The following is a 14,589-nucleotide window of genomic DNA, read 5'->3' as shown; positions in this document are numbered from 1 at the left end:
ATGACTTGGCTCTCGGCAAGCTCTTGAAATTCATTCCATTTGCGCGCTGGGCGTGAGGCGGTCTGGTCTGGGCGCTGCTGTAAGGTCGCTTGCCGTTCTGCTTCCGCTATTCACCCGACATCCTTAATATCGGTACCCCCTCCCAGCTCAGTGTTCTCCAATTGTATCAAAATACAATTGACCATTTCAACGCTGATGTGCAGTTGAAGAAACCCGATAGCCCTGAGATCGGACCCCACCAACATAGTGACTTATTTTGGGCTTCTGGGTCATACAAGCGTTACATATGGTGACAATGGAACAAACGCCAGTTGTGGTCGTTGGCGGCGGCCCAAGCGGTCTCACAATGGGTCTCGCTCTTGCAAAGCACAAAGTCCACGTAAGAACTGCTTTGCCAAAATCTTCTCAGGGCGAGACTGACCTCTCAACAGTCCACCATACTCGAGAAAGAACCCACCATCGACCAGGATCCGCGAGGCGTCTTTCTCAACGGCGATGCTGTGAGGATTCTGTATGATCTCGGATTGGTCGAGCAGTGGCCTGAGATCGGTCATGGTGAGCTCCTAGCCATCTGTTACTCATAGAATAACACGGCTGAGCGCATATAGAGCCTAAGAAGATCAACTTCCACCGAACGACCTTCAAGAAGCGGCCGTTCTATAGCATGGATACTTCGGATGACTTTCTTAGTGCGCCATCCACAGGTGTTCTGACGTCCAGGGCTGGGCTTACCCTGTGAACAGGTCAAGCTGTTCCGAATGGCTTCCTGCATGTCCAACCGAAACTTGGTGACTCTGAGGTCTTTACCGTCCGATGCAAGATGCCGTGCTAATCATCTTCCAGAGGCGGCGTTGGCCAATCTCATTCACAAGTCTGAGTACTGCACTTTGCGGCGAGGATGCGCAGTGCAAGACCGGAAATCTGGTGACAGTGGCATGACTATTAGCTATCGCAATGAGAGTGATGCCGACTGCTCCATAACATGCAACTGGCTAATCGGCGCCGATGGCAAACGAGGCATTGTAAGGAAGCACTTCCTCGAGGCCTCGGCTGGTATCCGGCAGCAGGACAGCAGCTATCGATACGATGGTACTTGGGTGGCGGCCAATCTTCGTATAAATCTACCAACGCCGAATACTCATCCCCAGCTTCCCTTCTGGAGCCATGGTATGTCTCCCGAGCAGGTCTTTAATCTCTACTGGCCGAAAGACTGGCACTTCTGCACACCGCCCGGGAAACCTACTGCCTGCGGGCGCTTTGGCCCATTCGAAGATCGAGTTTGGAGGCATGAATTCGCTGAGCATGGCTGGAGAGACGATATGGATGCTACGGAACTTCTATGGGAGCATATCACGCCAATGATCACCCATGATAGAGACCATCACGGAGAGCGGTTCAAAGACGGTCCAGTGACCTATCCACAGGATTGCATAACGATCATTCGATGCCGCCCGTTCACATTCACGCACAAGGTCGTAAACAAGTGGTTCGATGGTCGAACGGTTCTGATTGGCGACGCAGCTCACGTGTACGACGCTCACAATTCTGCCATACCCATTACTTCGCTATGAGTAGACGCTGACTGTTACGCAGCTACCCGCCCTTCGGAGGAGAAGGCATCGCCTCCGGTATCCGCGATGCACATCAGCTGGCCTGGCGCATTGCCCTCTCGCAGAGCTGCCCTCTGAGAGTCTCAGCAGTCAAACAACAACTCAACACGTGGGCTGAAGAACGAAGGAAAGGCGCCAAGAATGCAGCAGACTTCACGAAGCTCAACGGCACTTTGTGCAATGAGGAGGAAACCTGGGGATTCTGGGTGTTCCGCAACGTCGAGTCGGTCTTGAAGATGATTCCATTCTTCTCCTACCTGCCTAATCCCCGCTCGATGACGGAAGCCAAAGGCTACCAAGGAGTGAAGGGCGTTTTCTTTTTGACTAGATTCGGCGGCGGTGGTAAGCTCGCACAAGTCTATATGGATTCGACAGACAGCGGAAATGTCTTCTTGTCAGATCATCTACTTCGGCACGAGCAGTCGCTTCTGACACTGATAGTCCTGGATACTGGCAACCGAGAAGAAGCGATAACCGCCTTGAAATCATCAGACATCTCGCCGAGCATGCTCTCTCCCGAGGACATCATCGTGGTAAAGAACAAGAAACACACCATCAGTCCACAGACCCATGTGACAGGATACTCTCCGACCAGTCTTTCAGATGGTACAATTCCGAACGGATATAGTCCTGCAACGTACTGGAGTCGATTGGGAAAGGGCTCGTACGCTTACGCTATCGTCCGCCCCGATTTCTACATCTTTGCTCTTCTCCGTAACAAGGAGGAATTGGAGCATGCGATAGTAGGGCTGATGGGAATCCTTGCTGGACGTGACAACAGTTCGGTCTCCCCAAGAGCCAGACTCTGACATCGTCGCCAAACCAGAGACAACACATGCACTCGGCGAACCCCAACGACTGCCTCAGGATCAACTTTAGGATTCGCATTTGCAAAGCGAATCCGACGCTCTCGGCCCCAAATTACTATAGTAGGCAGAAGTCATCTGATGACTGTCTCCATACGGATCTGCACAAACGAGCATGCGGCTGTGCGAACACCAAGTCGCAGCTGTTGTTATTATAAAGTACCCTGCATGAGCGTACCAGTGGCCCACAACATTTACTAATCACTGCGACACATGTCTCACCGAGCAATATCGATGGTCTTTTGCTTCTGACCGAGAATACTTGCACGGCTACAGTCGACTTGCGGGACAGACCATGGCCACCACATCAATCTTCACAGACGGCGCTCGGGCGAAGGATACTTATTTCCTCGACGGCGCGAAGCGGGCAGAGTTTGACCGTCTCGAACGGCAGAGCAGATGTGAGCGCACTGAATGTCTGCTTGGGCACTGCTCTGGCTTCCGCAAAAGTGTCTAAAACTTCTAAAGACCGAAGACTAACGAGCAATGACTGACCAGGTCTCAATACGGTGATGCATAAGTCGCCCTTCCATGCCCGGCCTACCAACCCCTCCCACATCCTCGAGATCGGCTGTGGCACTGGTTTGAACACCTGCCAACTAGGACGCCTCTACCCGAAGGCTCAAGTTCTCGGAATCGATCCCTCTCCTGTCCCGGATATCCAAGACAAACCACCGAACGTAACATTCACCCAAGGAAGATTCGAAGACCTCCTCGAGACCACAGTGCTGGCTCAAGGCTCCTTCGACTACGTCTACGTCCGCGTGCTAATGCTTGCGATCGGCGACTGGTCGCTCTTTCTCTCCCGCATTATGTCAGTCCTGAAGCCCGGTGGCTGGGTGGAGATGCAGGAAATGGATCCGCTGCGCTACTACGGCCCGTCTTCAACGGAGCCGGTGGGTGAAGGATGGGAGTGGTTACAAGTCATGCGCGAAGAAAGTCTGGCCCGTGGTCTACATCTCAGTATCGGCGCCGATCTGGCATCGCTGATGGGCGCAGCTGGGCTCCAAGATGTGGTGGAGAAGCAGTATAAGTTGCCTTTCACTCCTGTCCCGGAGCCAGAGTTGAGGGAGGTGCAGGAGTATATGATTGAGTTCACGCCGACTGTGGTGTCAACTATTTTGGAGCGGTATTGTGAAGGAAGGTACAGTCGCGAGAAGATTGAGGATATGAAGAGGGAAAGTAGAGAGACGGCGTTTGGAGGGAAGATTGAAGGGTTGCATTGGTGGATGTACGTGGTTGTTGGGCGGAAAGCTTGAGACATTTACTGGTTTATTGGTCTTGCAAAACCGGCAGGGGACGGAGGTGTCCTGGTCAGAACGTCTTTTTTCACGCAACCTCACCTTTACAACCACCTTACCGCACTGCTATTGTAGTTACGAGCTACCTACGAGCCGCTATTGTAAGTCGTTGCGAGCGCTATTATTCCATTGTTATTAGTTAGGTAGTTCTATTGTCGTCTCGTAACAATAAGGCTAATTTCCTATATCTACGAGCCGTTTATATAGCTCGCTCTTAACCCTCTAATATAACTATCAAAAAAACCATTCCGGCTATACTAGTTATAGTATCCTTTACTCCTATTAATAGCTCTACTACCTAATTAATAGACCGGTTTAATTAAATAACCGGAGGTCCTCCCCCCCTCTACCCCCTCCTAACGCCCCCCCTCTACTACTACGTACTATAGTATACCGTAAGCTAGAGAGTTAAGACCCAAACGACTTCTAGTACTATAGTACTAGGCGTTAGTACGAGCTACTCTATAGGTTAGCTACGAGAACGAATAAGGCCGATATAAGTCTCTCCTTCTAATTCCCTTTATTTACCCCTACTAACTTCTATATAGCTCAAATCCACCTATAACGCTATAACCAAGTATACTATAGCTAGTATTATTATAGAGGTTAAAGGCGCTCGTGTCGCTACTACCGAGAACTACTATTAGTATAATAAGTAGGCGATTAAGTACTCTCTACCTACTAATAAGAGTTTGTACGTTAGGTATACCTTCTATAAGCGTTAAGGCAAATCTAAGTACTCTACGAGCCGCGGTACGAGCTCGCTAGAGCTACCGAATTTACTTAACTAGCTAGCGGAGAGGTTTAATAAGCTAGTTAAGAGGGTTCTAGTACTTAAGTCTAAGAAGCTTACGCTTAAAGACAAGGTAGTTAAGCTTAAAGGCCGTGTTTAGTCGCTAGAAGAGGGTCGTAACGGTAGTAGGTTTCGCTCCTTTTAAAAGTATAGTATCTATCTATATAGCGAGCCTACCGGCGAGCCTTAGCGATTCCTATTTCTAATAATACCCTAGGTATATAGAGTTTAATTAATTACTTCTACTACTACTACTACTTCCTTTTTTGCTTCTACTACTTATTAGACCCCTTCGTCTTGTCTTTTACCGCTTTAACTACCTCCTCTGGCTTCGTATCTATCCCCCTCTAGCTTTTACGAGGCTATAATACCCTATTAGATAGCTCCGCTCGTAGTAGCGCTTTTGCTTTATCCTTTAAAGGAGCCGGCGGCTCGCTACGCCTCGTAATTGTTATAATCCTACTAGGTAGTCTTATATAATTAAGGTTGATTATACTTCTTTAGAGAGTTAGGTAACGATTAAATAAAGGTAAGGATACTAACTTAAGTCTAATTAGTTATAGATCTTTTAGTAAGATTGTAATATAAGTTAAATACAAGAATACTAGAGGTATTCTTAGTTCCTATATACCTTCCTATATTCTACTCGCTCGAGTAGCTATAGCGAGTACTCGTTACTTAATAGCTTATCGAGCGTCGAGTACTCGCTACTCGAAAGCGAGCGAGCGTCGAGTACCCTAAGCTTAGACTCCTCTAGCCTAATTAGCTTACGTACTTCTCCCGATAGTAAAATCCCGTAACTTCTCTACCGTATTTGTAATACTAGCTCCCTCCTTAGGTTCCTATCCTTAGGAATCCTATAACTCTAATTTCTATATAAATAATCGTAAGTCCCCCTATATTCTTCGTTATCCGTAATAGCTTCTTCTAAAACTAAAAACAAACTCCGTTATATAAACTAGATCCTTTAAAACTCCTTCCCTACTCTTGATCCTTATAACCTCTATCGCCGCTATAACCGTAACTACCTTTTTATCGCGGATTTCTCGATTATATCCTACGCTTAGTATACCTAGATAGGGAAACCTTACGTAACCTCCTCGGTCGCGCGTCTCGACGCTATAGCCGATAACCTCGCGAGTAAGATCTTAGCGGATAAAGAGAACGCTTCGAAGATAACGGACGAGCTCCTATTACTACTTAATAAAATCTAGAGGGTAAAGGCGCGTATAGCGCGGAATAAGATTATCTAGGAACAAAACAACTAGTAGTTAGATAAGTAGGTACGGTATATAGTTGAAAATACGCCTAAGGAGGAGAACGACGGCTTTTCTAAGGCTATCCGTCTCGGTACTTAGTTAGAGGTAGTTAGTACTCCGGATCCCTTCGTATAGGATTTTATACCTACTATAGATTCGAATTCTCCTCGTAAGGTCCCTAGTAGTTTAGGTTAAGGCGCGTTATCCCTTGTAAAACTCCCTAAGCTTCTACTAATATCCCGTTAGATTCCTTCGTAGTTCCTAAGTATTGTCTAAACTTGGGTATCCTTTCTACTTTACGAGGTATTCGTTCCCTCGTTTTCTAACGATCCTCTTAACCTCGAATTCGTCCTCCTCTTAAGGTTCGAAGTAGAACGTCGTCTATAGCGGTATACTACCGTCTACTAGTTCTAATATAGAGATATAGAATACTAGGTAGATCCTCGCGTCTAGCGGTAGATTAAGTCGGTAGTTCGTTAGTCCTTTAACTTCTAAAATCGAAAATAGTCCGACTTTAACGTAATCTAGTTTCTTCGTATTTCTCCTAGTCTTTAAATTCTTTATAAGGAGGAAGACCTTATCCTCCTTTTTTAGCTAAGGTGCCGTTTTTAATTCTCGCGATATCGATAATTACGACTACTAAGCCGAGATAGTAGTTATAGCTATCTTATATAGTTCTTTAAGGTTCGATACCTAGACTATCGCTCGGTCTATCTAGGGTCCTTCTCGAGCTTCTATAAATAGGTTCGGATTCTTTCCGAAGTTACTATAGAATAGTAATATCTACGTTGTTTCTAATATATTGTTATTAAGTGCAATTTGTACTATAGGTAGTAGCGCTACCTAATTGTCTTGTATATAATTGACGTAGTGTCTTAGATATATCTCTAGTAACTAGTTAGATCTCTTAGTCTATCTATCTATTTGTAGGTAGAAGGCTATTAATAGCTTATATCGTATCCCTATTACTATAACTAGGGTTTTCTAGTAGTTCGATATAAAGAGCTTGTCTCTATCCGTAATAAACGTCGTTAGTATTCTATAGTACCGTATTAATCTATCTAGAACTAGATATCCGAGTTGTTCTACCGTAATAGTTTCGCTATAGGGTATAAAGTACGAGTACTTCGTTAGCCTATTAACTATAACTAGAATCGAGTCGTAGCTATTTCCTATTACTAGTTCTTATAATTTTGGTAACTTGACGATAAAGTCTATCGTGACTTTATCCTATAGTCTTATTAGTAGTTCTCTAAACTAGAGGTTCCCGTATTTAGTATATCGTACGGCCTTATTCTTATTATATTATTAGTATCTCTTAATATAGGTAGTAACCTTCTATCTTATTCCTAGGAATATAAAGTTTCGTCGAATATACTCCGTTATTCTTACGATTCCGGGATATCCTATTATAGGTCTATCGTAGTAATCCCGGATATATTCTCGTTCCTTATCTAAGGGAACTTTAAGCCTTCTATACTATATCGGAAACTCCTCGTTATTATCTCTTAATACTCGTATTACTACGTTAAACTCTTATAGGTTCGCACTTAGCGATCCGTCTTTATTAACCTTTAGTATACGGTATTACTATAGCTTATATCCTTCTATATAGTCGCTTCGTCTACTTAGTACGTCGGCGCGCCTATTTTCTCGTCCGGGAGTATATACGATTTCGAATTAGTACTCTCCGAGTAGCTCTAACTATCTTACTTGCCGTCTAGTTAGAACCTTCGTTATCGTAAAGTATATTAGGTTCTTATAGTCGGAATAGATTATTAGTCTAGTAGCTCCTTTGTAGTATACTCTCTAGTGTCGTAATACTACGATAATCGCTAGTAGTTCCTTATCGTAGATTTCGTAGTTCTATTTAGTAGGTGTTATTTTCCTTAAGAAGTATACGATTAGGTACCGAGTCCTATCGAACTCTTATATAAGGTACGCTCCTATCGCTAGGTCGAAGGCGTTAGTTTTAACTTATATCGGTTTTGTTACGTTAAATATACGTAGCGTTAGTACTTCGCTATATACTTCCTTAAGCCTTTTAAAGGCTCTTCGCTAATCTATATCCTATTTGAATATCGTTTCCTTACGTATAAGGTTCGTAAGTAGTATTACTAGTTTCGAGTAGTCCTTTATAAACTTCCGATTATAGTTTATAAGTCTAAGGAACGCTTATATATCCTTAACGTTCTTAGGTACTAGCTATTCCTTAATCGACGTTATCTTTTCCGGATCGATCTTAATTCCGTTAGTTCTAATAATAAATCCAAGGAAGCTAACTTCCTTCTTAAAGAACTCGTACTTCTCGGGTATAGTTTTAAAGGTAGTCTTACTTAGTCGTTCGAGTATAGTAGCTACGTCCTTAATATACTATTCTCGGGATCCCTTAGTAAAGATAAGTATATCGTCGATATATACGATAACGGTAATATTAATAAGATCGCTTAAGACGTCGTTAATTATCCTTTAGTATATCGCTAGGGCGTTCGTAAGTCCTATTAGTATAACTAAGAACTCGTAAAGTCCGTTTCGCGTATAGAATACTATTTTCTATTCCTCTCCTTCCTTTATTTAGATTATAAAGAAGGCGTCTCGCAAGTCGATCTTAGAGTACTACTATACTCTATAGAAGTAATCGTATATCCGTTCGATCTATAGTATTAGGTATTAATCCTTAACGGTAATTACGTTAAGATCGCGAAAGTCGATAACCTTTCGTTATTTCCCTCCTTTCTTAGGTATAAAGAATACTAGTACCGTAAATAGTAATTTCGACGGTCGTATTTATCTACTAGTTTCTATTTTCTTAGTCTATTCTCTATCCTATTTAAGTACTACTAGTAAAAGCGGGTATATTAGCCGGTAAGGGGTCTTATATCCTAGCGTAAGCTAGATCTTATAATCCTATTACGAATATTTAGGTAGTACTTCGAGCCCTATCTCTTCCTAAAAGAGTCGCTTCTATTTCTTAAATTCTTTAGGGATTCCTAGAGGTACGTTAGTTCCTCCCTTACTCTTACTTCGTAACCCGGTTTGGCCTATATCGGTATCTATAGAGTTCGAGCTATTTCGTAGCTTCGTAGTCGGTTAGCGATTCGTTTCGTTAATCTACCTTTCCTTATCTAGAGTCGAACGCTACCGGCTTCTAGAGTAGATATTAGTAACGCAATTGTATCTTTTAAACCTAAGTACTCTTTGTCTCTAATCTACGTTTAGATTATATCTCTCTAGCTAAGGCGTACCTAAAATGATATTGTATCTAGCTATAGGTATAATATTAAGGATAATTTCCTTATAGTATCCCTAGAAGATAAGTAATAGCGGTATTGTTTCGCTATTTACGCTAGGTAGGTCTTAGCTATCTATAGCCTTTAGATTATACCCGCCGTCTATTTTCCTTCGGATAGCTAGTCCGAGTTATCGTATAATCCTTTCCGAGATAAACGTTCCGCTAGCTCCGGAGTCTATTATAGTAAAGGTATTATATCCGTTAATAATATATTTAGTACGGAAGATTGTTCCTATTGTTGTTTAAGCGTTATATAGCTCCTATCGATCGCTCCTATCGTTAGGGCCTACTTATTTTCTAAGTAGTAGTCCGGCGAATTTATATCCTTAATATAGATTTCCTAACTATAGGGTCTATATCGTAGCGTAAATACAACCTTACCTTGTGTTATTCGCGTCTATAATAATCCTCTCGTTATAGTCTTAATATATCTAAGGGTTATTCCTCGCTATATTAGTAGTAGCGGGCCTAGAGGTTAAAGTACTAGTATTGCCTATTGTTGTATATAGTCTATATACTTCTATCGCATTTCTCCGAGTATAAGTGTATCGCTTTAGTACTAGTATTAGTATATTATAATCTCTCGGTATCGTTAGTCTAGTAGTCGTACTCGTTCCCTTATCTATTTGTTTACTACTATACTATTAGGAGTATAATACGTTTCTTCGTCGTCTATAAACGTACTTCCTAGTAGAATATATTCCCTAATATAGCTATAGTCCTAGTACTTGGTATTAACTAGTTAGTAGCTCTAGAATATTGCTCTAAAATATCCAAGTATCTTGTCGAATTCTAAGGGGTATAGGCGTTGTTTTCCTATAACTTTCGGAAATACTTCTTCGTATACTCGGGTAGCGTATAGAATTATCTTAATAATTAGAGCTAGTACTTCGATACTTATCCTAAGAATCTCTACGTCGTCCTCGCCTTCGTCGTCTAAGTATTCTTCGCTATTAGAGTTCTCTAGTATTATATCGTCTATTATATCTAAGTCGTCGACTTCTATAATTACTTTAAGAGTCCCGTCGTATTACTATATATACGTCTCGATCGCGTCTAAGATCTCTTAGGAGAGTCCGTTATCTAGGTTTAATAGTAAGATCGGTTATTCTTCCGATTCGTTACTATTGTAGTTACTCTCCTCTTAAGGTAACTATAGTGTAATTTCTTATAGGTTAGTAGTCTCCTATCTAAATAGAGGTAGGGATCTTCCTTAGGTGTTATTACCTTTATCCCTTTTCTACGTCTCTATCTAGCTTTCTATAATATTAAACTCGCGCTATAGTCGGGATATTCGGATCCGTACCCTAACCTACCTCTGTTTTTCTAGTAGTTTATAGAGTTTATCCTACTATTCCTAGACCTATCGGTATAGGCTATTTATCTAGTTTGCTAGGAAGTATAGTAGTATATAGGCTTGTCGATTTCCTTCTTATAGGGCGTTCGTTAGATACTACTATTATAGCTATAGCTAATCGACGCTATCCTATATACGTTATCGTCCGTTATATAGATTATCTAGTTTGTCCTCGATATCGTCGAGTTATCCCTCTAGATCGTTTCGTTCTAGTATATTAATTTCCATTATAGGTCGTTACTTAGAATTACGTACGTTCTTATCGAGTCGTTCGAATTCCTTTCGTTCGTCCTCGGTTATAGGCTATCCTATACTATCCGCTTCTTAGAGCCGCGTATAGTTGTCCGTAACCTACTCGTTTTAACCTATTCCTACGTACTACTCGAAAGGTAGATACCGGACAAACTCTAGTCTATAGATTAAGTCTAGCTCTACTAGGAATAGTTCCGGGAGCTTTAGGTATTAGACTAACTCCCTACTCCGGTTTCCTAGATCTTTACCTTCCTTAGTCGAGGGTTTGTACGTCTTGTCGTTACGAGTTTTGTCGGTAGGAGACTCGTTCTCCTCGTAGATTATTGCGTTAATCTATTACTACTATAGTCGTATCTTTAATCCACGGTAGTTACGTACAAGATACCCTATCTTATAGTAATTATAGCACTCCGGTCCTTCCTTCTTCTTACCCTAGGGCCTCTTTAGTCCCCGAGTTCGACCTCTATTGCCTTTCTTAGGTACTCGTTATATAGCGTCGATTTCTATAGCGTTAGGATCGCGACGTTACCCTCTAGTCTAGCTAGTAGGCGTAAAGCTAGATTGTCCGCAAAACTATCCTATATATTGTTTTTCTATAGATCGTTTATACAATCGATCGTCGATATTAATTACCGCCTTAATAATGTTTTCTAGTATAGATTAATTAGCTCTAGTGCGTATAAGTTCGTCTTTAACTATTTCCTTAAGTCTATAGTAATATATTATCGTAAGGGCGTTATTGTCCTATCCCGTCTTACTAGCGAACTCCTTAAACTTAGTAGTATACTAAGATACTAAAGTGCGTTAAACTACGTATTAGATATTACGAACTATAACCTATTTCTTATTACTTAATCCGTATATCCCTTAGATAGTAATAACGAGGTTTTGGAATAAAGTAAATAATCCGTCTAGGTCGTAGTTCTAGAGAAGCTTCTAAGTAAGCCTTAGACGAATCTATTACTTAGCTTCTCCGCGTAGGTACGAGGTAGCGGTTAAGGGCTACTTGTCGTCCGAGACCCGTTCTATACGGAAGTAGATAAGGACTTAGTTAAGCTAGTTGTCGAGTTTGTTTCTATCTCCGTAGAAGAAATCTAGCTTAGCTACCTTTATCTTATCGTCTCCGCTAGGCCGTACGCTAGAATCCCGATAGGTTAAACCCCGTTCTAATTATCCTAATTAACTTATCCTAAGGGTATTTAAAGTGTTATAATCCTACAAAGTAGTCTTACGTAATTAAGGTTAATCGTACTTCTTTAGAGAGTCGGGTAACGATTAAATAAAGGTAAGGATACTAACTTAAGTCTAATTGGTTATAGACCTTTTAGTAAGATTATAATATAAGTTAAACACAAGAATACTAGAGGTATTCTTAGTTCCTATATACCTAAGGAGTATATATAACTCGCCTATCTCGCTATAAGCTAGTCGAGTAAATCTCGCTATCTCGTTCTCGAGCCCGCGAGCTAAGTACGTAACTCTAGTATCGAGCTCCTAAGCTTAATACGTAATCCTTATCTCGGTCGTATTGCGTCGAGATACCCGTAAGCGTCCGCTTACTATAATCTAATTATTCGTACTCCGGGTATCTACCCGTAATACTTATATTAGGGCTTATACTTTATACTACTTTAAGCTTAAAGGTTATTATCTATTGCTTTAACTAGTAACTAAACTAGCGCGTCCTCTATATCTAGTATCTACTTTACTTTTATCTAGATAATCTTTTAAGTAGCTAGTAATAATAAATTTAAGGTTAATAAGTCTATAGGTTAGCTATCCCCCCTTTTAATTAAGCTAACTAGTATTACTAACTAACTATAGATTAGAATTCTATCTATTAAATACTATAAGAGGTAGTAAGGTAGCTACGACGCTTAGAAGAGAAGTACTAGGCTAAGAGTATCTAGACAACCTATATTAATAGTACTATAACTTACTAATTAATAATATAGACTATATTAACTACTAATCTAAGGTTAATAAGCGCTAAGAAGCTATATTTACCGCCTTAACTTAATATTTATACTAACTATAGTAGGAGCTAGTACTAAAAGGCTTCTACTATAGTAGAATAAGGCCTCTATAATATAATAAAATACTATAAGCAAACGGGCTCTAAGCTATTACTCTACCCTTATATCTTTACGTATATATTAGAGAAGGTCGCCTACTATATTCTCTATTACTCTAGCTTTAAAATAGCGAGGAGCTAACTTAGGGAAGATTATACGCGACTAGTCGCGCTCCTATAAGAAGTTATCTCTCGATAAAGACTAGCGGTAGGTCGCAAACTCTAAGTACTATTTAGTATACGTCTAAACTATAGTCTAATATATATCGAGATCCTACTATAGAATTTTCGCTTTAGATATAAGCGGTTATTAGGATTTATTAAGTCTCCTTAGATAGTAAGACTATTATTAGATACAATATTAATAGGAGCGTATAGTTTATAATACTACTACGGGAACTCTAGTAAGATAGTCCTTAGACTATCGCTTGGATTTACTCTCGACGGTGCCGCTATTCTTCTCGACCGCGCCGCTCTTCTATCTCGAAGCTAAAGTAATCGTCGCCGCCTAAAAGCTACTTAGCGGAGACGTTAGTATCTTTCTTATAACCGATACCTAGAAGAAGGGCCTTCTACGTAACTAGACTTAGACAATATACCTAGACTAATCCCGTACGGCTATAGAGTAGCTCTTTCAAGTTACTATATATATCGTTAGGCTCGATACTATCGACTACTCTTAAAACAGTAGATATTGTCGTCCCGTATTAGGATCTCTAGAGCCAAGTAGATAAGGACAATATAGTAGCTAACTACCGTAAGTATAAAGCCTACGGATACTACTCCCTCTTACCGCTCGTAGGACTATACTTAGAGAGATAAGGCCTAATATACAAACTATAGTTAGCGCTATCCCGTACGGAGTAGATAGTATAAGGCACGCCGGACGCTATACGCCCGGTATTCGGCGTTAAACCTCTACTAGTATCGAGTTAACAATATCGACAGGTAAGTAGTTAATAGAGTAGACTCCTAATAGTAAAGTTTTAGGTCTATAAAGCGGAAGTACTCTATAGTATCGAGATAGCGGAAACGACCGGGACCCGGTTAAACGCTAGTAGTACGGACTACGAATCCTAGCTTATACGGACGGCTATAGTTCGTAGTAATAATACAAGTACGTACGCGGCCTCTACTCGCGAAACCAATACAAATTCGGCTTCTATACGAGTACTCAAGATTATAAAACGGTTTGGAAGTTCTCGACGTAGACGCTCTAGACTTAAGTATAACTATATAGGTTACTTTAGCTAGTAGCAATCTATATAGCTACTATTCCCGAACGCTAGACCTATATATAATTAATTATTATCTAATCAATTCCAATTAATTAATTCTAACGTAATTAATTAAATTATAACCTATTATAACTAAGCTATTAATTAACTTAATTACAAGGGCCTTAATTAATTAAGCGATTACAATTATACGAGGTATAGTAAATATTCGTCTTATCTTACTACCTTAACCCTATCCCTTTATAACATCCTTCCTAATAAGGTAATACGGGCCGAAATTTCCCTATATTCTAAGAATTACTATATATATACTTCTAATTTCGTATACGGGACTACCCGCCGCTAACCTCGCGTTACGACGCGCTTTAATCTACCTCCTTACAATAGGATAGATTTTATACTCTCGGCTATAGCGTACTATAACTATAGATATTAACGATATTAGCGACCTTATATCTTTAATAAACATCTTATAGTTAAAGGTTCCGACCTTATTATAGCGCGAAAGCGACTTCTATACCCTACGTAACGAACTACTAAAAGCTCT

The 14,589-nt window shown here is 40.9% G+C and overlaps 2 protein-coding genes across 2 annotated transcripts; both read left to right on the top strand.

Annotated features, from left to right (window-relative positions):
* Positions 1-286: 286 nt before the first annotated feature.
* Positions 287-2,419, top strand: LTR77_002405 (uncharacterized protein; the record flags this gene model as incomplete). Its single annotated transcript, XM_064799664.1, has 6 exons — positions 287-379; positions 432-555; positions 609-689; positions 744-788; positions 844-1,528; positions 1,594-2,419. 6 exons carry the CDS (start codon positions 287-289, stop codon positions 2,417-2,419), a joined length of 1,854 nt encoding a protein of 617 aa, XP_064662419.1.
* Positions 2,420-2,771: 352 nt separating this feature from the next.
* Positions 2,772-3,735, top strand: LTR77_002404 (uncharacterized protein; the record flags this gene model as incomplete). The annotated part of the gene is made up of 2 exons (XM_064799663.1): positions 2,772-2,877; positions 2,975-3,735. The coding sequence occupies 2 exons, from the start codon at positions 2,772-2,774 to the stop codon at positions 3,733-3,735; spliced, it is 867 nt and encodes a 288-aa protein (XP_064662418.1).
* Between the last annotated feature and the right edge of the window lie 10,854 nt (positions 3,736-14,589).

This window comes from Saxophila tyrrhenica, assembly GCF_035928015.1.
Source record: "Saxophila tyrrhenica strain CCFEE 5935 chromosome Unknown scaffold_3, whole genome shotgun sequence".
NCBI classification, from domain to species: domain Eukaryota; kingdom Fungi; phylum Ascomycota; class Dothideomycetes; order Mycosphaerellales; family Extremaceae; genus Saxophila; species Saxophila tyrrhenica.
The sequence above is the reverse complement of the archived record's forward strand: the minus strand, read 5'-3'. Positions and strand labels throughout refer to the sequence as shown.